The sequence below is a fragment of the Pipistrellus hanaki genome, assembly GCF_964339955.1.
Source record: "Pipistrellus hanaki genome assembly, chromosome: 9".
NCBI lineage: Eukaryota > Metazoa > Chordata > Mammalia > Chiroptera > Vespertilionidae > Pipistrellus > Pipistrellus hanaki.
In genome coordinates this window covers 80,526,843-80,545,673 of record NC_140511.1, presented here as the reverse complement: position 1 = coordinate 80,545,673, position 18,831 = coordinate 80,526,843, and the positions used below count along the sequence as shown (strand labels likewise).

Below are 18,831 nucleotides of genomic sequence, written 5' to 3'. Positions count from 1 at the left end.
GCTGGCCAGACCATGCTCTGGGCCTCTAATATATGCATTAGAGTGGTCAGATTAGTATGCGTCCCCGCCGGAGGGACCCCACTCACTCCGCAGACGCCCTTCGAGCTCCAGTGCCACCCCAGCTGCGGCCGGCCTGGGAGGGATGGCGGCAGGTTGGCTCCAGGGCATGTCCAGCCCGTCTCGCCCGGTCCTGCCCCTCTGGCCACTTTCTCATCAATTTCCTTTCCATGTGCACGAACCCGCCTTCCAAGGGACAAAGGAAGGAGACAGCACTCTGCAGCCACAGCTGCCTGGCCGGCCAGGCTGTCTGTGGGGAGGGCAGAGGAGGGCGCCGGGGTGCAGTGCGGGGGGCGGGCATGAGGACTCGCTGCGGGCTCCTAGACGGGCTCTGGAGTCTGCTGGCTGAGGGCTTCCTGGAGGAGGCGCCATTGGCTGCCGCGGCCCCGCTGACATTCCACCCAGTAATTTCCACCTCCTCCCAGATCTCCCTCTTTGTCAGGTAATTTCCTGGCAGCCTGCGATTTCCAGACCTGTTCCAGAGCCAGCTGGGCGGGGGCGGGCGGGAGGGAGGGCAGTCAGCGGGAAGTGTGGGCGTGTGGACGGGCGGCAGCCGGACTGGCCCAGCAGTGCTGTCAGGTTGCCCAGGGGCTGCTCCACTGCCAGGTCGTGTGTGGCCAGCGCCTTCGAGGAGGACCAGCAGCTGGCAGAGCCGTGTGAGAGGGGCAGGGGCAGGGGCCGCTCATCTGGAAGCAGAATGTCGGGCGCAGAGGGCAAAGGCGTGGTGAAGGACTCCAGGGCGCAGCCCTCACTGGGGTATGTGGGGCCGTGGGGCAAGGGGCAGGGCAGAGGGGCCAGCGGGGGCGGCATGGGGGGCAGGGATGAGATGTGGGGCTGTGGGGCAGCGCGTACGGGCCAGGGCCTGGCTCCACGCAGGGTGGGTGCCGCCCGCCTGGTTGTCACTGCCCCCACGGAGCCCCTGGGGAGCTCAGAGGAAGCCGGTCCTGGCCCCGGGCTGGCCGGGCCCCTGGTGGGGAGGAGGCTGGATAACAGGGCGGGCAGGGTCCCCGGGCTGGGCCTGGTGGAGAGGAGAGGCCAGACCTGAGTCTGGCTTTAGGCTCCACAGTGAGACTGTCTCTGGGTTTGAGGTGTTGCCTTCTCGCCGCAGACGATGCAGAAGCTGCCGGAGGGCGGAGGAGGATAAACAGCTGGGGCTCAGGCAGTGCTGGGGGCGGGGTGTCGCCATATCCTGGCTGTGGGGAGGGCAGCTCAGGTCAGCTCTGGATCCGTACAATGCGTGACGGTGAGACCGGGCGGCCCAGTGCGCTGAGGCACACCGCGCCCTCAGCGCCAGCGGCCAGCTCTGCCCCTCCCCGGGCTGCGGTCCGCCCATCGCCCACGGAATAGATCCGACTCCCTCGGGAAGTCTGGCTGCGTCTCGTTCCCAAGATCTGCCCTCACAGGGCCTCCGCACACAGGGCCTCCGCACACGGGGCCTCCGCACACGGGGCCTCCGCTCACAGGGCCTCCGCACTCTGCACACAGGGCCTCCACACACAGGGCCTCCACACACAGGGCCTCCGCACACGGGGCCTCCGCACTCAGGGCCTCCGCACCAGGGCCTCCGCACACGGGGCCTCCGCACGCGCTGGGCCCTCTGTTGGGAGCTCCCCCCCACACACACACACAGGAAGTCAGTCTCCGGCCGGCCTCCCACAGAGCCTGCAGCGCCCCGTTCGTGTCTGTGAGGCTGTTGAATTCCCTGTCAGCGTTGTTCCACATCTAGACTGGGTTCCCTCCCGTGCACAGGCCCAGTCTGCTGCGGTGACCTCTGGGCGGTGACCCCCGGGCGGTGACCCCCGGGCGGTGACCTCTGTGCGGTGACCCCTGGGCGGTGACCCCTGTGCGGTGACCCCTGTGCGGTGATCCCTGGGCGGTGACCCCTGTGCGGTGACCCCTGGGCGGTGACCTCTGGGCAGTGACCCCTGTGCGGTGACCCCTGTGGCGCAGGTCCACTGGGGTCAGGGAGCTCCCTGAGCCGGTCCCTGCTCCCTGTGGCGGGAGGCGAGGCAGGGGGGCACCGAGGACGAGAAGCAGGTCCAGCTCCAGCCCCGGGGAGCCCTGGGGACCTCAGCCCCAGCCTCGGGTCTGCTTCCTGTTTTCCTGGGCCGTGGAGGGGCTGGGCCTTTGGATGGGGCCATGGACAAGCTCAGCCTGACGCTGCCCCCGGCGTTCCCGGTGTGCACAGGGGACCCTGCCTGCCTCACCTGGGAAGTGATAGCTGAGCGGGGCTGGGGTCCTGGGATGGGCGTCACACAGAGACAGAGACACAGAGAGAGACACACACACACACAGAGACACACACACAGAGACAGAGACACAGAGAGAGACACACACACACACAGAGACACACATAGAGACACAGAGAGAGACACACACAGAAACAGACACAGAGACAGACACACACACACAGATACACATAGAGACACAGAGAGAGACAGATACAGAAACAGACACAGAGAGAGACAGACACACAGACAGAGACACACATAGAGACACAGAGAGAGACACACACACAGAAACAGACACAGAGAAACACACACACACACAGACAGAGACACACATAAAGACACACAGAGAGACAGACACAGAAACAGACACAGAGACAGACACACACACAGACAGAGATACACATAGAGACACAGAGAGAGACAGACATACACACACACAGACAGGGACATACACAGAGACACACAGAGAGAAATACACACATAGAAACAGACATAGAGAGAGACAGACACACACACACACACACACACAGGGACACACACAGAGACACACAGAGATAGAGACATACACACACACACAGATAGAGACACACACAGAGATGGAGACACACACAGAGATGGAGACACACACAGAGATGGAGACACACACACATAGAGACAGAGACAGACAGAGACATGGAGTCTCCCCATCTGCCACTGGGAAAGCTGTGGCCCGGGAGGCAGAGCCCTCAGAGGCCGGGTCAGGCCCAGGGGGGCCCTCTCCCGGGTTTGGCTTGTGTCCGGGGTTCTGGGTGGAGGGGCGGAGGGAGGCAGGCGGGGTGCTGTGCTGGCGGGGTGCAGGCCACCTGGCCCTCGGGGTCACACGGGAGTCCGGCAGGGTGTCTGAGCCCATGTGGGGCAGAGGCAGGGTGGTGCCCAGAAGGCGGGCCCCGGCCCACACTGCCTCCGCCCGGCAGGACGGACCCCTTCGAGGACACGCTGCGGCGGCTGCGGGAGGCCTTCCGCGCGGGGCGCACGCGGCCGGCGGAGTTCCGGGCGGCGCAGCTCCGGGGCCTGGGCCGCTTCCTGCGGGAGCACAAGCAGCGGCTGCAGGAGGCGCTGCTGCAGGACCTGCGCAAGGTGAGGGCGGGGCGGGGGGGGCGGGCGGGGGCTGGCCTCCAGGTCAGTCCTGTCCACGCCCAGGCCCTCCCCGGCCCGCGAGCTCACGCACTCTCGGCACTGACTCCTGGACGGGCAGGGGGTGGCTGCTCCATCGCCGACGGGAAACGGGCACCGGAGGGTGTATCTCCCCACGGCCCCGCAGCAGGACCCGGCCCAGGCCACCTGCTCCCCCCCTCCCTGTGCAGGGCTGGGGACCCGCAGTGCTGTCCCCGGACCTGGCTCCTTGCCCCTGGGAGGGCCCTCTGGGGACCCCTCACACTAGATCCCTCCGCGGCCCGCCCCCCTGACCCCTGCGCTCCGCCCCGCAGTCGGCTTTCCAGGCGGACTTGTCCGAGCTCATCCTGTGCCAGAAGGAGGTGGACCTGGCGCTCCGGCACCTGCACGCCTGGATGAAGGACCAGCCGGTGGCCAAGAACCTGGTGAGCTGCTGGCCGGGCCCCCGCGCCGACCCAGGGCGAGGCCCTGACTCTGGGGACCCCCGTGTCCTCATGGGGACGCCACTGCACAGGCCCTGGAAGTGGGGGGCTTGGGGGGGTCCTCGGCCGGGCCTCACCGCCCATCTCGCCCCCAGTTGACGCCGCTGAGCTCGGCCTTCGTCCGGAAGGAGCCCTTCGGCCTGGTGCTCATCCTCAGCCCCTGGAACTACCCCGTGAACCTGATCCTGATGCCCCTGGTGGGCGCCATCGCGGCCGGTGAGGCGGGCCCGAGCCCTCCTGGCCCACTAGCCCTTCCCACAGGGGAGCCCAGAATCCCCCTGTGAGATGCCCTCGCCTGGCACACCCTCCCTGCACCTCTGCTTTCCGATGCCAGCCCCGGGGTGGGGTGGGACCCCAGCGCCCCCGTGTCTCCCCCGTCTGCCCCTGCAGGGAACTGCGTGGTGCTGAAGCCGTCAGAGATCAGCCAGGCCACGGAGAAGGTCCTGGCTGAGGTGCTGCCGCAGTACCTGGACCAGGTGAGCGTGGCCGTACCCCCCTGCCCCGTGCCCGCAGGCCGGCCCCGCCCGCCTGGGCGGCCGCTGCCCGGGGCCACCGGGTCCCCTGAGCTGCCGTCCCCCCCGCAGAGCTGCTTTGCCGTGGTGCTGGGCGGCCCCGAGGAGACCGGGCAGCTTCTGAAACACAAGTTTGACTACATCTTCTTCACGGGTGAGGATGGCAGGGCGCCAGAGAGCAGGCGGAGAGGCTGCGGCCACCAGCCAGGCCGCTGGGCCTAGGAGGGCGGGGTCCCGGCAGCATGGCCAGGCGGGTCCCAGGCGGTGTCCGAGCCTCTGGCTGAGGCCCATGGAGGATGAGGGTCCATCCCATGTCCTCAGGGAGCCCTCGAGTCGGCAAGATCGTCATGGCCGCGGCCGCCCAGCACCTGACGCCCGTCACGCTGGAGCTGGGGGGCAAGAACCCCTGCTACGTGGACGACGACTGCGACCCCCAGACCGTGGCCAACCGTGTGGCCCTGTTCCGCTACTTCAACGCCGGCCAGACCTGCGTGGCCCCCGACTACGTGCTGTGCAGCCCCGCCATGCGGGAGCGACTGGTGCCCGCCCTGCAGGGCGCCATCACCCGCTTCTACGGCGAGGACCCCAGGGCCTCCCCGGACCTGGGCCGCATCATCAGCGACAGGCACTTCCAGCGGCTCCGGGGCCTGCTGGGCTGCGGCCGCGTGGCCGTCGGGGGCCAGAGCGAGGAGAGCGACCGCTACATCGGTGAGTCCGCCCTCCCGCCCCGGCCCCGGGCCCCGGGCCGGGGCCCTTCCTGCTGGAGCCACAGCGGGGCCGAGTCCGGGCCTGAGGTTCCAGGGCCCCACGGATGGAGCCCAGCCAGGTCCACGGCTGTCGCCACGACTCCCGGACACGAACGCCACATGTGGCCGTGGTCTGAGCCTGTGACCCCGCGGCCCCGCCCAGAGCTGGGCCCAGGCCCAGGCTCCCACACACAGACCCCCAGCTTCAGCCCCGGCCTCCTGAGAGCCCGCGGGTCCCGCCCGGGCACCGCCGGGCTGTCCTTACAAGCGGCCCGGCCTCTGGCCACACGGCTCCGTGGTGATGCTGCTGCTCCAGCAGGCTGGGCCTGGGCCCTCGGGCTGAGAGCCAGTCACCCTGAGACCTAAGACCGCACTGGGCCCGGGTCCCGGTCACCGCTCAGGGCCGTGGGGAGACTCTCCCCTAGAACACCCCGAGCCGGAGCCCCGGTCCCAGGGCCCTGCCCGGGGCTGAGCCGCCCCTGTGCCCGGGCTGGGCCGCCCCCTGTGCCCTGCTGAGCCGCCCCTGTGCCCGGGGCTGGGCCCTCCCCCTGTGCCCGGGCTGGGCCGCCCCCTGTCCCCGGGCTGAGCTGCCCCTGTGCCCGGGGCTGGGCTGCCCCCTGTGCCCGGGACTGGGCCTCCCCTGTGCCCGGGGCTGGGCCCTCCCCTGTGCCCGGGCTGGGCCCTCCCCTGTGCCCGGGCTGGGCCGCCCCCGTGCCCGGGGCTGGGCTGCCCCCTGTGCCCAGGGCTGAGCCGCCCCCTGTGCCCGGGCTGGGTCGCCCCCAGTTCCCGGGACTGGGCCGCCCCCTGTGCCCTGCTGAGCCGCCCCGTGCCCGCAGCCCCCACGGTGCTGGTGGACGTGCAGGAGACGGAGCCGGTGATGCAGGAGGAGATCTTCGGGCCCATCCTGCCCATCATGACCGTGAGCAGCCTGGACGAGGCCATGGACTTCATCAACCGCCGGGAGAAGCCGCTGGCGCTGTACGCCTTCTCCCGCCGCAGCCAGGTGGGCTGGGCAGGGCCGGGGCAGCGGAGGCGCCGCAGGGTGCAGAGGGCCCACCCTCACCCCGTCGCCTGGCGATGGCTCCCCGCACAGGGCGCCCGGCGGGGGGGCTGGGCACCCAAGGCTGCCGGACGGTGCCCCCTGCCAGGCAGCCTCCCTGTGGACGGCGAGCACTGCCCGCGGAGGGACGGTTTCTGAGCCACGCACGCTCTGTGCGGTGGGCAGAGCCCGGGGGGTGGGGCGGGGCTAAGCTGGTCCTCACAGGCAGACCAGGCTGAGAGGCGATGCTGCCCAGGAGAGGATGGAGCCGGGGACAGTGGGCCGAGCCCCCTTTCCCGGCGATGAGCCCCCTCTCTGCCCCGCCGCCCCAGGTGGTGAGCCAGGCGCTGGCGAGGACCAGCAGCGGCCACTTCGGAGGCAACGAGGGCTTCCTGTACCAGACCCTGTGGTCCATGCCCATGGGGGGCGTCGGTGAGCCCTGCCCCCCCCAGCCCCTGCCCGGGGACGCCGGAGGGGGTTTCCAGGCCCAGAAAAGCCCAGGGTTGCCTTCACTCCCTGTTCCTGTCGACCCAAGCCCCGGGCCTCTCCGGGCCGCCGTGTCCCTGTCTGCAGAACGGCCCTCGGTGGCCAGGCTTTCCCTGAGCGCCCGGCCCGGGGTGGGCAGGGGGTGGGCGGGGGCCGCCGGCCTCAGACCCCCCCCGCGTGCCCGTGCAGGCCACAGCGGGATGGGACGGTACCACGGCAAGTTCTCCTTCGACACCTTCTCCAACCCCCGCGCCTGCCTGCTCTCCCCCGCCGGCCTGGAGCAGCTCAGGGACCTCCAGTACCCGCCCTACTCCGCCGCCAAGGAGAAGCTGATCCGCTGGGCCCTGGCCTCCCCGGGCTGCACGCTGCTGTGAGGCCGGCCCCCTCCGGCCCCCAGCCCCGCCCGCCGCTGCGGCCACCTGCTCGGTCCCGCCCCCCCCCCAGGCAGAGGCCCTGCCCCCGGGGTCGTGTCAGACGGTCTCCCTGCGGGACAGGCCCTCTGGGCTCCTCTCTCGGCGCCGAAATCCCCGGCATCCTCCGGACACAGCCCCGCCCTCTGCGAGCACACGTCGGTGGCGGAGCCCGCCCCCCAGGCTGGGCAGTGCGGGGGCGGGGGGGGGGGCCGGGGTAGAAGGCACTCGCTTGCCCTGGTGGGCGTGGCTCCGCTGGCGAGCACCGTCTCCCCCCAAACGGCCGTGGGCCGGAGTCCCTGTCAGGCACACGCTCCGCTGGGGATGGGATGCCCCAGCAGGAGGCAGCCAGGCAATGTCTCTCTCACCAGCGTGCCATTCTCTCCCTTCCTCTCTCTCTAACCTAGGGGTGTCGAACTCAATCAGAGAAGGGGCCAAAATCTAAAATCCAGCCTAAATCGCGGGCCGAATGGTTTACTGAACAGTCATAAACTGGCAATGTCATAAACTGACAGCGGAGTGCAGTGATGACAGCGCGGTGCGGGCCACATTGCAAGGCCTGGCGGGCTGGATTTGGCCCGCGGGCCTTGTGTTTGACACATGTGCTCTAACCAATAAAGACATCGTTTATTTTATGAAAGAGAATCGCTCTCTTATATTAGGACCTATAATTCGGCTCCCAAAATACAGAGCTATTTCTTTAAAAAAAACCACGTTTTTTTTGGCTTTTAGCGAGGGACGGAGAGAGAGAAAGGTCGTCCGTCGGCTGCCTTCTGCACGCCCCTTCCTGGGGACGGAGCCCGCAGCCCCCGCCGGTGCCCGGACCGGGATCCAACCAGCGGCCTCTTGGTTCGTGAGTGGACACCGGCCGGGCAAAGACAGAACTGTTTCTGAGCGGCCCCCTCACCTGCGTGGGGAGCTGGCCTGAGAGGTCCGGTCTGGCCCCGGGCTGAAGCAGCCATCGCCGAGCCCTCCTGCTGTAAGGGCCCCGCCGGGGGGCGTGCGCGGCTGACGGTGAGTCTGCGATCGGCAGGGGCAGGGGCTGTGTGCGGGGCCCCAGCCGCCCCCCCGCTCTCAGGCTCCCAGGGGACTGAGGGAGCAGGCGGAGTCTACATCCGGCCGCTCTGTCGGACACACCGGGAGCTGAGGCCCACAAGGACAGGCTGGCCTGAGTTCACCCGGCGAAGAGGGCGGAGCGGAGAGGGCGGGCGTGAGGAGACGCGTGGGCGAGGGCTCGGTCCACGGAGTGCCTGGTCCGCTGACCGGCCCCCTGCCCTCTCCCCCGGCCTCCCCCCGGAGGCCCCTCCAGCACCCCAGCCGCCATGGTGGGTCCTCGCCCCGGAGGCCCCCTCCAGCACCCCAGCCGCCATGGTGGGTCCTCGCCCCGGAGCCCGGGCTCGGGCCTGAGACTGAGGGAATCGGGAGCAGGATCTCCCCTGGGAACTGTCGGGGAGGGCTGTCTCCTCGAGGGGACAGGTGGCCTCAGAGGAGGTGCTTCCAGGGGCTGGCTGGTGAGGGAAGGAGAGAACGGCTGAGGAAGCGAAGGGACGAATGGATGGAAGGACAGGTGGGCGGGCGGGTGGGGGAGGGTGGAAGGCAGGCGAGTGGGTGGATGAGAGGACGGACAGTTGGTTGGGTGGATGGATAAACGATGGGTGTGAGCGAGGCCCAGAGAGAAGCTGAGGGACCGCTGGCCTGTGTCCTCCCGCCTCTGCCTTGGGGAGCTGCTTCCTCAGAATGACCATTGGACTGAAGAGAGAGCCGGGGCGTGTGTGTGTGAGTGTGTGTGTGTGTGTGCCCGGTGTGTGAGTGTGTGTGTTTGTGTGTGTGCCCGGTGTGAGTGTGTGTGTGTGTGCCCGGTGTGTGGGTGTGTGTGTGTGTGCCCGGTGTGTGAGTGTGTGTGTGTGTGTGTGTGTGGAGAATAACAGGTTGTCCACGCCCAGTCTGGGCAGGGAGCCCAGGGAGCAAAGAACAGAGATGCTGCTGGTCGAAGACTGGAATCCGCCGCCCTGGCCGGCCAGCGCCTCCCTTTGCCCTCGTGGCCGTTGGCGGAGGGTCAGATGGGGCCAGTGTGGCTCTGGGGCCCCTGGAGGGGGGGGGCAGTCCCGGGGCCGGCTCTGGTGGCCTCCGATTGGCAGGGCGGTCACATGACTGCGTCCTGGCTGCCAGGGAGGCCGAGCTGGTGCAGCCCGGGAGGCTGTTCCAGGGGCCACCACGGTGACAGGTCAGTGCCCCTCCTCACTCCGCCTCCCGTCCCAGCCTGTCCTCTCGCCGTCCCCGCGGGCCAGGCCCCGTCCACTCCCTCTGAAAACCCACGGAAACCCCTCAGGGGAGGGTTAACAACCACAACAACAGGAACTCCTGTCAGGCAGGGCAGGGCAGCGCTGACCCTCCGGAAAAGGTGCTGGGACGGGCGCCGAGGGCAGGTGGAGGCGGAGGGCAGGTGGCACCGGGGGCAGGTGGCGCCGGGGGGCAGGTGGAGGCGGAGGGGCAGGTGGAGGCGGAGGGCAGGTGGAGGCGGAGGGCAGGTGGAGGCGGAGGGGCAGGTGGAGGCGGAGGGCAGGTGGCGCCGGGGGCAGGTGGAGGCGGAGGGCAGGTGGAGGCGGAGGGCAGGTGGCGCCGGGGGCAGGTGGAGGCGGAGGGCAGGTGGAGGCGGAGGGCAGGTGGAGGCGGAGGGCAGGTGGAGGCGGAGGGGCAGGTGGAGGCGGAGGGCAGGTGGAGGCGGAGGGCAGGTGGCGCCGGGGGGCAGGTGGAGGCGGAGGGCAGGTGGCGGCGGAGGGGCAGGTGGAGGCGGAGGGGCAGGTGGAGGCGGAGGGGCAGGTGGAGGCGGAGGGGCAGGTGGAGGCGGAGGGCAGGTGGAGGCGGAGGGCAGGTGGAGGCGGAGGGCAGGTGGCGCCGGGGGCAGGTGGAGGCGGAGGGGCAGGTGGAGGCGGAGGGGCAGGTGGAGGCGGAGGGGCAGGTGGAGGCGGAGGGGCAGGTGGCGCCGGGGGGCAGGTGGAGGCGGAGGGCAGGTGGAGGCGGAGGGCAGGTGGAGGCGGAGGGCAGGTGGAGGCGGAGGGGCAGGTGGAGGCGGAGGGCAGGTGGAGGCGGAGGGCAGGTGGCGCCGGGGGGCAGGTGGAGGCGGAGGGCAGGTGGCGGCGGAGGGGCAGGTGGAGGCGGAGGGGCAGGTGGAGGCGGAGGGGCAGGTGGAGGCGGAGGGCAGGTGGAGGCGGAGGGGCAGGTGGAGGCGGAGGGCATGTGGCGGCGGAGGGGCAGGTGGCGCCGGGGGCAGGTGGCGGCGGAGGGGCAGGTGGCGCCGGGGGCAGGTGGCGGCGGAGGGCAGGTAGAGGCGGAGGGCAGGTGGCGCCGGAGGGCAGGTGGCGCCGGAGGGGCAGTGGGACTGGCTGACCTGCCCTCCGTCCCATCTGCCCACAGACGGCCGAGCTGCCCGCGGGGGCCCTGGGCCTCGCCTCGCCCCAGCTCAGCCTGAGCCTCAGAGGCGCCCCAGCCTGCGCCCCGGGATGTGCTCGCGGCCGGAGCCCCGGGCACCCCTGGGCCGCGTGGCCGTGGTCGGGGGCACCCACGGCAACGAGATGTCGGGCGTCTGCCTGGCGCGGCACTGGCTGCGGGCGCCCGGGGAGCTGCGCAGGCCCGGCTTCGCCGCGGTGCCCGTGCTGGCCAACCCGGCCGCCGCCGCCGCCTGCCGCCGCTACGTGGACCGCGACCTCAACCGCACCTTCACCGGCGCCTGCCTCACGTGAGTGTGCGGGCGGCACCCGTCCCTGCCGCCAGGGCCCGGCCCGGGACCGGCACAGCCTCACCCGCACCCCCTCCAGCACCAGCGAGGCACTCTGCTCTCAAAGCCTGTTCTTCCCGTTCGGATCAGACAGACCCGAGCGGATACAGCCTCCTCCCAGAAGCCATCCTGCCTTGGGCCAGGCCAGGCCTCAGGCTGCATTCACTTTACTGCCTTTATGGACATGCGCCGAGCCCCACCTCTGAGCCAGGCTCTGGGAGAGGAGGGGAGTAAAATGAGATGCTGTTCGCAGCTGCCGGGGGGAGACAGAGGAAGAACCCAGGAGCCACAGCCCCGGAGGCTAAATGCAGGGCGGGGGCTGCAGAAACCTGACCGGGGGTGGTCAGGGAAGGCTTCCTGGAAGAGGTGGCATCTCAGCCACTCACGGAAGGGCGAGTCCACGTTAGCCGGTGCAGAGAGGAGAAAAGGGGTTCCGGGAAGGGCCCGGCAGGTGCACAGGCCCAGCAGTGAGACCGGCTGGAAGTGCGGCTGGAGGGAGAGCCGGGGAGGCATCTGGGCCGGGCCAGGCCGAGGGCTTGAACCTCAAGAGGGCGAGGGGAGCCAACGAGAGCCCCGAGAGGGCAGGCACACCCGAGGACGGAGGACGGGCCCTCGAGCCGCTCTGCCGCTCCTGCAGGGACTCAGGGCTCCCTCCCTCCGCCCCTCATTAAACCTTGGTGATTGGGACTGCGGGCGGTGACACCCCATCCCTGCCCCTCAGGGCCAGGGCCCGCCCGGATGACCCATACGAGGTGACAAGGGCCCGAGAGCTGGACCAGCTGCTGGGGCCCAAGGCCTCGGGCCAGGCCTTCGACTTCGCCCTGGACCTGCACAACACCACGGCCAACGTGGGCACCTGCCTCATCGCCGAATCCGCCCGCTGCGCCTTCACCATGCACCTGTGCCGCCACCTGCAGGTGGCCCCGGGCCGGGGGGAGCAGAGGGGGCGGGCGGGGGCGGGGGGTAGAGCTCGCTGGGACAGGCTTGGGGCAGGTGCCTCCTGGGCTCCGGGCCCAGGGCCCTGCCACCCTCCGGAACCCCCCCCCCCCCGCCCCTCCCCACGCTGCTCTGTGCTTCCTCCGCGCTCCCCCTGGACTCAGTCTCCCGCCTGGTAGGCCTGGCCCTGACCCGCCTCCGCTCGCAGCTGCAGAGCCCGGAGCCGCCCTGCCGGGTCCTCCTGTGCCGGCTGCCGGGGGAGGAGAGCTACAGCCTCATCTCCGTGGCCCGGAGCGGACTGGGTGGGCCCCCTTGGGGGCTGGGGGGCGGGGCGGGGCCGGGTGAGGGGCGGGGCCAGGTGAGGGGCGGGGAGTGGGGTGGGGCCGGGTAGGGGCGGGGCCGGTGGGCGGGGCATGGCGAGGGGCGGGGCCGGTGAGGGGCGGGACCGGGCGGGGGTGGGGCCGGTGAGGGGCGGGGCCAGGCGGGGGAAGGGGCCGGTGAGGGGCGGGGCCGGGCGGCGGAAGGGGCCGGTGAGGGGCGGGGCCGGTGAGGGGAGGGGCGGGGCCGAACGAGGGGCGTGGCCAGGCGAGGGGCGGGGGGAGTGGGGCAGGGCCGGTGGGGCGGGGCCGGTGAGGGGCGGGGCCGGGTCTCCCGAGCACCTGCCTGACCCCTTCCGGGGCCCCAGGCCTGGAGCTGGGCCCCCAGCCTCAGGGGGTGCTGCGGGCTGACCTTCTGCTCAGGATGAGGGCGCTGGTGGCCGCGGCCCTGGACTTCATCCAGCTCTTCAACCAGGGTGAGCCGGACCCGGCGGGAACGGGGCCCTGGGAGGGGCCTGGCCCGGGGCGAGGACCAGGCTCTGGGGGGCTGGGAGCCAGCCCTGAGGGGCCCCCACGCCCCACCCCGCCGGGGCCTGGGGGGTGGGCTCCCACACGCAGCCTCCCGCAGGCACCGCCTTCCCTGCCTTCGAGATGGAAGCGTACAGAGCAGTGCGCGGCGTGGACTTCCCGCGCACGGAGGCCGGGGAGCTGGCAGGCACGGTGCACCCTCAGCTGCAGGTGTGTGCGCGCGTGTGAGTGTGTGTGCACGTGAGTGTGTGCGTGTGAGTGTGTGAGTGCATACGCTCGTGTACATGTGCGCGTGTGCGTGTTGTCGGTGGAGCTCCTGGGTCGCAGCTTTGGGAGGGTCAGAAAACGGGCACAGAGGCAGGGACCACAGTGCCCCTCCCAGCCCCCAGCACCCCGGAGTCCGGAGCAGGGGCCGTAGCCTGGGCCCTGCCCTCCCGCACTGCCTCTGCGGGAGCCCTGCCCGGGCTGGGATGCCGGCCACAGGGATGCTCACTGAGCCTGTGGGGGCCCCGGGGCCCACAGCAGCCCGGACACACCTCCCCTGGCTGGAGGGGGCAGCCGGGCCCTGCTGTGAGGTGCGAATACAGAGCCCTGTTCCCAGTTCATTCCTCACGCTCCCCTGTGCAAGTTAGCAGGGAGCCCGGCCTCTCCCTCTGCAGGCCCCCCCTTCCCGAACGTTCCGGGACAGGGATCCTGCGTTCACCAGTCCACCTGGCAGGAAGAGGTAGGCAAGGGCAGCCAGCCCGCTGCCATTCTCCTTGCTGCCACACGGGGTCGCTGTGGAGCAAGGCCCACGCCCTCCGTGGCCTTTGCTTTCTGCAGTGCCGGGCGCCTTAGCCTGGCCTCATTAGTAAGTGTTCCCCACCCCCACCCCCATCTGGCCTTCGGGGTGAGAGGGGCCTCAGAGGGGCCGCCTGCTCTGTGCACAGGCCCTCCTCAAGGCACCCCAAGCTCAGCCAGGACCCCGCCTCCATGACGAGCCCTTGGGGGCCAGCGGGGTCCTCTGCTGCCGGTGGGACCCGGGGAGACCCCACCTGTGTCAGAGTGACCGGCCATTCCGGATCTCTGCCAGGATGGGTGTCCTCTCAGGGGCCCCACCTCCCTCGGTCGGCCCTGTCCGTGCCACAACAGGGGGGCGACCCAGCACGCAGGCCTGGCACGCACTGAGAGCCTGGTAGGCCGGGCATGGCAGAGAGGGGAATATTGGGAAGAATCTGGTATTTCAAAGATCCTCCGAAGGACCGAAGTAACAACTGGGAAAATCGGAAGCGGCCGGGCTCTTGTCCGGAAGCAGCTGCCGGTTCATCTCGGTGTTTTTACTGTGGGAGGGGCCTCCTGCCCGCCGCGGGGCCTCCGGGCCCTGAGCCGCCCCCCGTCTCCTGTGCTGAGCAGTAACAGTCACTTTGATTGATTCCTTCCTCAACTTTAATTTAGCCAACTTTGATATGATGTTCACTGACTGCAAAGTGCTCTGAGCCATCTCTGACCTCCGTGACGGAGGGAGCGGAGGAGGGGGCCACACCGCCAGCAAGACTGTGCCCCAGGGCGGCCCCCGCCTGTGGCCGCGGGCACACCCCCTCGGGACAGCCGCTCCCCGGGGGGCTGGCGGCTCCTTCTGGGCACAGGGCCGCTGGCACCTCGTACACACCCTGTCACTGACGGGGCGGGGAGGAGTGAGAGGGCGAGGCCGTAAGGGGGGGCGCCCTGGTCAGTGCCCGTGGGGTCACCCCGAGGCCGGGCAGAGGTCAGCCCAGCCCTCGGCCCTCGCTGTCCCCCCAGGACCAGGACTTCGAGCCGCTGCGGCCCGGAGCGCCCATCTTCCAGACGTTCGGCGGCGAGGACGTGCGCTACGAGGGGCAGGCCGCCCTGTACCCCGTGTTCGTCAACGAGGCCGCCTACTACGAGAAGGGCATCGCCTTCCTCCTGGCCGAGAAGCTCACGCTGTCTGTGCCCGCCCTGCCCGCGCCGGCCCCGGCCCCCGCCCCGGCCCCGGCCCCCTAACCCCGGCCCCTAACCCCGGCCCCGGCCCCGCCCCGGCCCCCTAACCCCGGCCCCTAACCCCGGCCCCGGCCCCGCCCCCCGCCCCGGCCCCCTAACCCCAGACCCTAACCCCGGCCTCTAACCCCGCACCCTACCCAGCCCCAGGCCTCCCGCCTGAGGTGTGATCCCCTCTCAGAGGCCCCCTTGCCACCTTCTGTATCTCATGACCCTGCCACACACACCCACCTCCGTGCCTCAGTTTCCCATTCTATAAAGCGGAAGGCTCCAGGGGGCCGTGGCTGGTGTCCTTCATCTGTGTGGTGCCTCTCTGTGGCCTCAGGATCTGGGGCAGGTCCGGCCCCGTGTCGCCTCGGCCACGCTGTGTCCTGGGGCCCGTGTGGCCGTCTCTGGGCCCGTGGTGTCCAGCGGAGTCCTGACCTGCGGGGGGAGCTCTGAGTGAGGCCGTCCTCGGACCCGCAGAAGGGTCCCCAGCTCCCTGCACTCCCGCGGCCAGAGGGATGGGAGGAGAGCGGGAGCGTGTGCCCAGTATGTGCCCACGTGTGTGGTGCCCGTGTGTGTGCCCGCCCAGGGCTGTGTGTGCACAGGTGTTTCCGAGCACCAGAGCGTGCTGTCCCGGGAGGATCTGTCTGTGGGGGGCGCACAGCCCCGCGTGCCTTTCCAGGCGTGTGATGAGCTCAGGGAGTCAGCTGGGCGAGGCGGGCAGCTCGACCCAGGGCGGCACACAGGGAGGAGGTGCCCGGGCAGGAGTGGGCCAGGGGCTCCCGCGGGGCCCCGGGCCCTGGCCAAGCTGTCCACGCAGGCACCTGGGCAGGGTGGACGCCCAGCGCAGCCCCCGGTGCCCACACCCTCTGAGCCGGCAGGGCAGGGCTCCGGCTGCCAGCGGCTGGAGAGCCAGCTCCGTGTCTCAGGCCGGCTCCCCGGCCCCCCTTCCCGCGGCCCATCCGTCTCCCCGCGGCCACAGCCGCCAGCCCGCTATTGAGCGGGAGATGAGAAGGTGTGAGGGATGCGGGGACGCGGGGGACGGGCTGGCAGGCGAGATGGATGAGGGGCCGGGGCCAGAGGCGCCTCCGGCAGGATGGCTGGCCGGCGGGAGGGGCTGCGCCGGGAGGGGTGCGTGTGTGTGTGTGTGCCTGGTGCGTGTGTGTGCCTGGTGTGTGTGCACGGGGGCGGGCGTGTGAGCGAGTGTCTGTGCACACAGGAGCTTGTGCACGTGGGAACCCGGATGGCAGCGGGTTGGCATCTATGTACCCGTGTGTTATGTGGGTTGGCATGTCAGTGTGGTCATGTTCATGTGTGGGGGTGTTTCCCAACACAGAGACCAAGGCGTGTATAAGCACACACACACATACACGCACACGCACAAACATACACGCACACACACGCCAACAGAGTCCAGGCTGGCCCGCCCCAGGTCCGGGCTGACGGAGCTACCAGGTCCCCCGTCATCACCCTCACCCCCACTCCGCCCACTGCGGTCCTGGTCAGGTGGCCCGGCCCTACCTCAGCGTGGCCTGGTGCCATGGGCTCGCCATCACAGCACAGAACTCCCGCCCACCCTGCCCGCAGCAAACCCAGGCCGGCTCGGTGTGCCCAGGCGGGCACCGTGCCCCTGCAGGTCCCCTCCGGGCTCGGCGGGCGGGGTCGGGCCTGGGGACCCAGTGCCTGAGCTGAGGGGGGGGTGGGCCTGAGGCTCGAGGCTCTGGGGGGGCAGCCGTCCACGGCTGGCCCCTCTTAGGCCCGGGCCTCTGCCGTCCCACATCCCCAGTGCCAGCCTCTGGAGGAAGGGGGTGCTGGGACGAGCCGGCCTTGGGGACGTGCCCAGCCAGCCTGGGTTCTCCTGGCTGCTCCCTCCCAGTGGGCACCTGGAGTCCAGCCAGTGCCCCTTCCCGGGCCCCGTGGAAGGGACCAGGCGGCCAAACAGCACTCCCACCGGAGAGCAGCCAGCTCCGGGGCCCACGCCCTCTGCCCTCCTGGCCAGTGACTGTGTCCCCGGAACGCCCAGCAGGGGCCAGCAGGGGGCAGCCTGGAGATGGTACCTGGTCTGGCTGGGAGAAGAGACCGACACCTCCCGCCACCCCCCACCCCCCCAGGCCTCGCCCCGGCCCAGCCCCCCATCCTGTGGACTGTACAGGCCTCTGCAGCCAGGCCGCGGCCGGCTCCCCGCCCATCCCAGGCAGGAGAGATTACGCTAAGGTGACCAGCCTTCCCGCTTTTGGCGGGACAGTCCCGATTTTTAAAAAACCAGGACTGTCCGCCAAAAGCGGGACGTCTGGTCACCTTAGATTATGCACCTCGTACGGTTGGGGAAACCGAGGCACAGGGCTCGCCAGGGACCTGCCAGTGCAGCGCAGCTCATTGGGCCAAACCGTGCGGCGCACCAGGCTCCCCGCCCACCGGGCTCTGTCTCTGCAGCACCTGCTCCCGTTTCCTGTCATCTTCCCCGTGGCTCCACCCGGCGGCCCCAGGTCAGGGGTCTGGGTCTCTGCCCTGCAGCCCCGACAGCGACCGCCACTGCCCTGGCCCCCCACCTCCCCGAGGCCCCCTGGGCCCAGCCCCTCCAGTCAGCCAGGCCTGGGCCCCACGGACGCCAGCTCCTCCTCCAGACAGGCCCCCCGTGCTGGCCATCGATCAGGAGTGGGGAGGGCCCCGGGAGGGGCAGGGAGGGCAGAGGGAGGCTGTGCCACGTCAGAGCCTCCCACCTGCCCTCCCCGCACCGCGCCGCCCGGGCGGACAGCAGGCCGGTGGCCTCAGACCGTGCGGCGTGCGGTGGCTCGGAGAAAGGGGTCCCGAGCCGGGGCCCCCCCGCAGAGACCGGGTGTAAAACCAGGACCCGGGCGCTGGGGAGGGAAGGACAGTCCTGCCAGGAGACCGGAGACAGGGAGCACCTGAGAGCGGCCGTGCGCTGAAGGAACCCGGAGACCAGGAGGCGCTGACCACCCGCCCCGCCCGGCGGCCGGCCGGCCGGAGCAGGCTGCTCCTGGACACAGGCGTCCGCATGGCAGGTACCGTGTGGGCAGCCCTGGGGGTGCCGGCTCTGGAGGGAGGGGCGGGGCAGGGGCCAGGGAAACCCCACTGGACCCAGGCCCGGGTCAGACGGTGAGGCAGGGCACCCCGGCTGTCCGGGCAGGGCTGATGGACGCCCCGCCATCCGGGTGCGATGATGGGGTCAGAGCCGCTTCAGGCTAACTGAGAGCCTCATCGGCATGGGCGCCCTCAGGCCTGTCCCCACCCCTCAGCACCAAGGTCCGGGCTGGACAAGAAGCTGGGTGTGCAGACCGAACATTCTGCCCCGCCCGCCCCCCCAGGCCCCCAGAACACCGGGGCTTCAGCGAGATGCCCCTCTCCAGTGTGGTCCCGGCCCCGCCTCTCACCACGGCTTCCCCGGTGCCAGCTGTGGCCAGTTTGCCTCTTCAGACGCTCCCTCCACTCACCTGTCTGTCTGTCTGTCCATCCCCCCGACACCGAAGTTCTACCTCTGCCCAGGGGTCTCCTGGTGTTACCAGACCCTCGGCTCCTCCTGGGCGGCTATCACTAACCACTTGTGCTTCAGGGTTTGTTTGTTTTTCTATTTTGAACATTTTAATTGTGGGAAATGTACACAACACTGAAATGGCCGTTTTAAAACGCTCAGTTTAGGGGCAGCCGCCACCGCCACCATCTCCAGAACGCTCTGCGTCTGCTAACGCCCAACTGTCCCCTTACACCTCACTGCCCCTCCCCCCTCCCCCACGTTCTGTTTCCGAATTAGACTTCCTGTGAGTGGACTTGTACAGCATCTGTCCTTCTGTCTGGCTATTTCACTCAGCGTATGTCCTCAACTTCCTTCTTTTTAAAAACATATCTCTCTATACTTATTTCAGAGAGAAGGGGAGAGAGAAAGAGATAGAAACATCAGTGATGAGAGAGAATCTGCAATCGGCTGCCTCCTGCACACCCCGCACTGGGGATGGAGCCTGCAACCAGGCTTGTGCCCCGACCGGGAATCACACTGTGACCTCCTGGTTCCCAGGTCCACCCCTCAGCCACTGCGCCACGCTGGCCGGGCAGGGCCTCCTTCTCGGTAGGGCTGCAGCACAGTGCCTCGTGTCTGGACAGACCACGCTCTGCTCTCCGTCCTGATGCCTGCGTTGCCTCCGCCACTGCCCGCTGTGGCCAGTGC

At 69.9% G+C, this 18,831-nt stretch overlaps 2 protein-coding genes across 4 annotated transcripts; both read left to right on the top strand.

Annotated features, from left to right (window-relative positions):
- Positions 1-723: 723 nt before the first annotated feature.
- On the top strand, positions 724-7,109 carry LOC311628514 (aldehyde dehydrogenase family 3 member B2-like). The gene is made up of 10 exons (XM_084895726.1): positions 724-813; positions 3,242-3,404; positions 3,755-3,865; positions 4,018-4,138; positions 4,313-4,398; positions 4,507-4,588; positions 4,756-5,142; positions 6,017-6,183; positions 6,552-6,651; positions 6,895-7,109. Exons 1-10 carry the CDS (start codon positions 755-757, stop codon positions 7,077-7,079), a joined length of 1,461 nt encoding a protein of 486 aa, XP_084751852.1. The 5' UTR covers positions 724-754; the 3' UTR covers positions 7,080-7,109.
- Positions 7,110-9,354: 2,245 nt separating this feature from the next.
- ACY3 (aminoacylase 3) lies at positions 9,355-14,937 on the top strand. 3 transcript variants are annotated; one of them, XM_084895359.1, is made up of 8 exons: positions 9,356-9,516; positions 10,530-10,851; positions 11,612-11,807; positions 12,035-12,128; positions 12,512-12,619; positions 12,772-12,881; positions 14,451-14,677; positions 14,710-14,937. In XM_084895359.1, exons 2-7 carry the CDS (start codon positions 10,616-10,618, stop codon positions 14,670-14,672), a joined length of 966 nt encoding a protein of 321 aa, XP_084751485.1. In that variant the 5' UTR covers positions 9,356-9,516; positions 10,530-10,615; the 3' UTR covers positions 14,673-14,677; positions 14,710-14,937. The 3 variants fall into 3 exon arrangements, with proteins under 3 accessions (XP_084751483.1, XP_084751485.1, XP_084751484.1); XM_084895358.1 differs by having other exon boundaries at positions 14,451-14,937; XM_084895357.1 differs by having other exon boundaries at positions 9,355-9,516; positions 12,512-12,881; positions 14,451-14,937.
- The last annotated feature ends 3,894 nt before the right edge of the window (positions 14,938-18,831 follow it).

Coding starts and splice junctions, on each gene's coding strand:
- ACY3 (XM_084895357.1), top strand. CDS start 10,616: ATGTGCTCGCGGCCGGAGCCCCGGGCACCCCTGGGCCGCGTGGCCGTG. Junction 11,808..12,034: donor ACCTGTGCCGCCACCTGCAG/GTGGCCCCGGGC, acceptor CTCCGCTCGCAG/CTGCAGAGCCCGGAGCCGCC. Junction 12,882..14,450: donor CGGTGCACCCTCAGCTGCAG/GTGTGTGCGCGC, acceptor CTGTCCCCCCAG/GACCAGGACTTCGAGCCGCT.
- LOC311628514 (XM_084895726.1), top strand. CDS start 755: ATGTCGGGCGCAGAGGGCAAAGGCGTGGTGAAGGACTCCAGGGCGCAG. Junction 814..3,241: donor AGGGCGCAGCCCTCACTGGG/GTATGTGGGGCC, acceptor TCCGCCCGGCAG/GACGGACCCCTTCGAGGACA. Junction 6,184..6,551: donor CCTTCTCCCGCCGCAGCCAG/GTGGGCTGGGCA, acceptor CCGCCGCCCCAG/GTGGTGAGCCAGGCGCTGGC.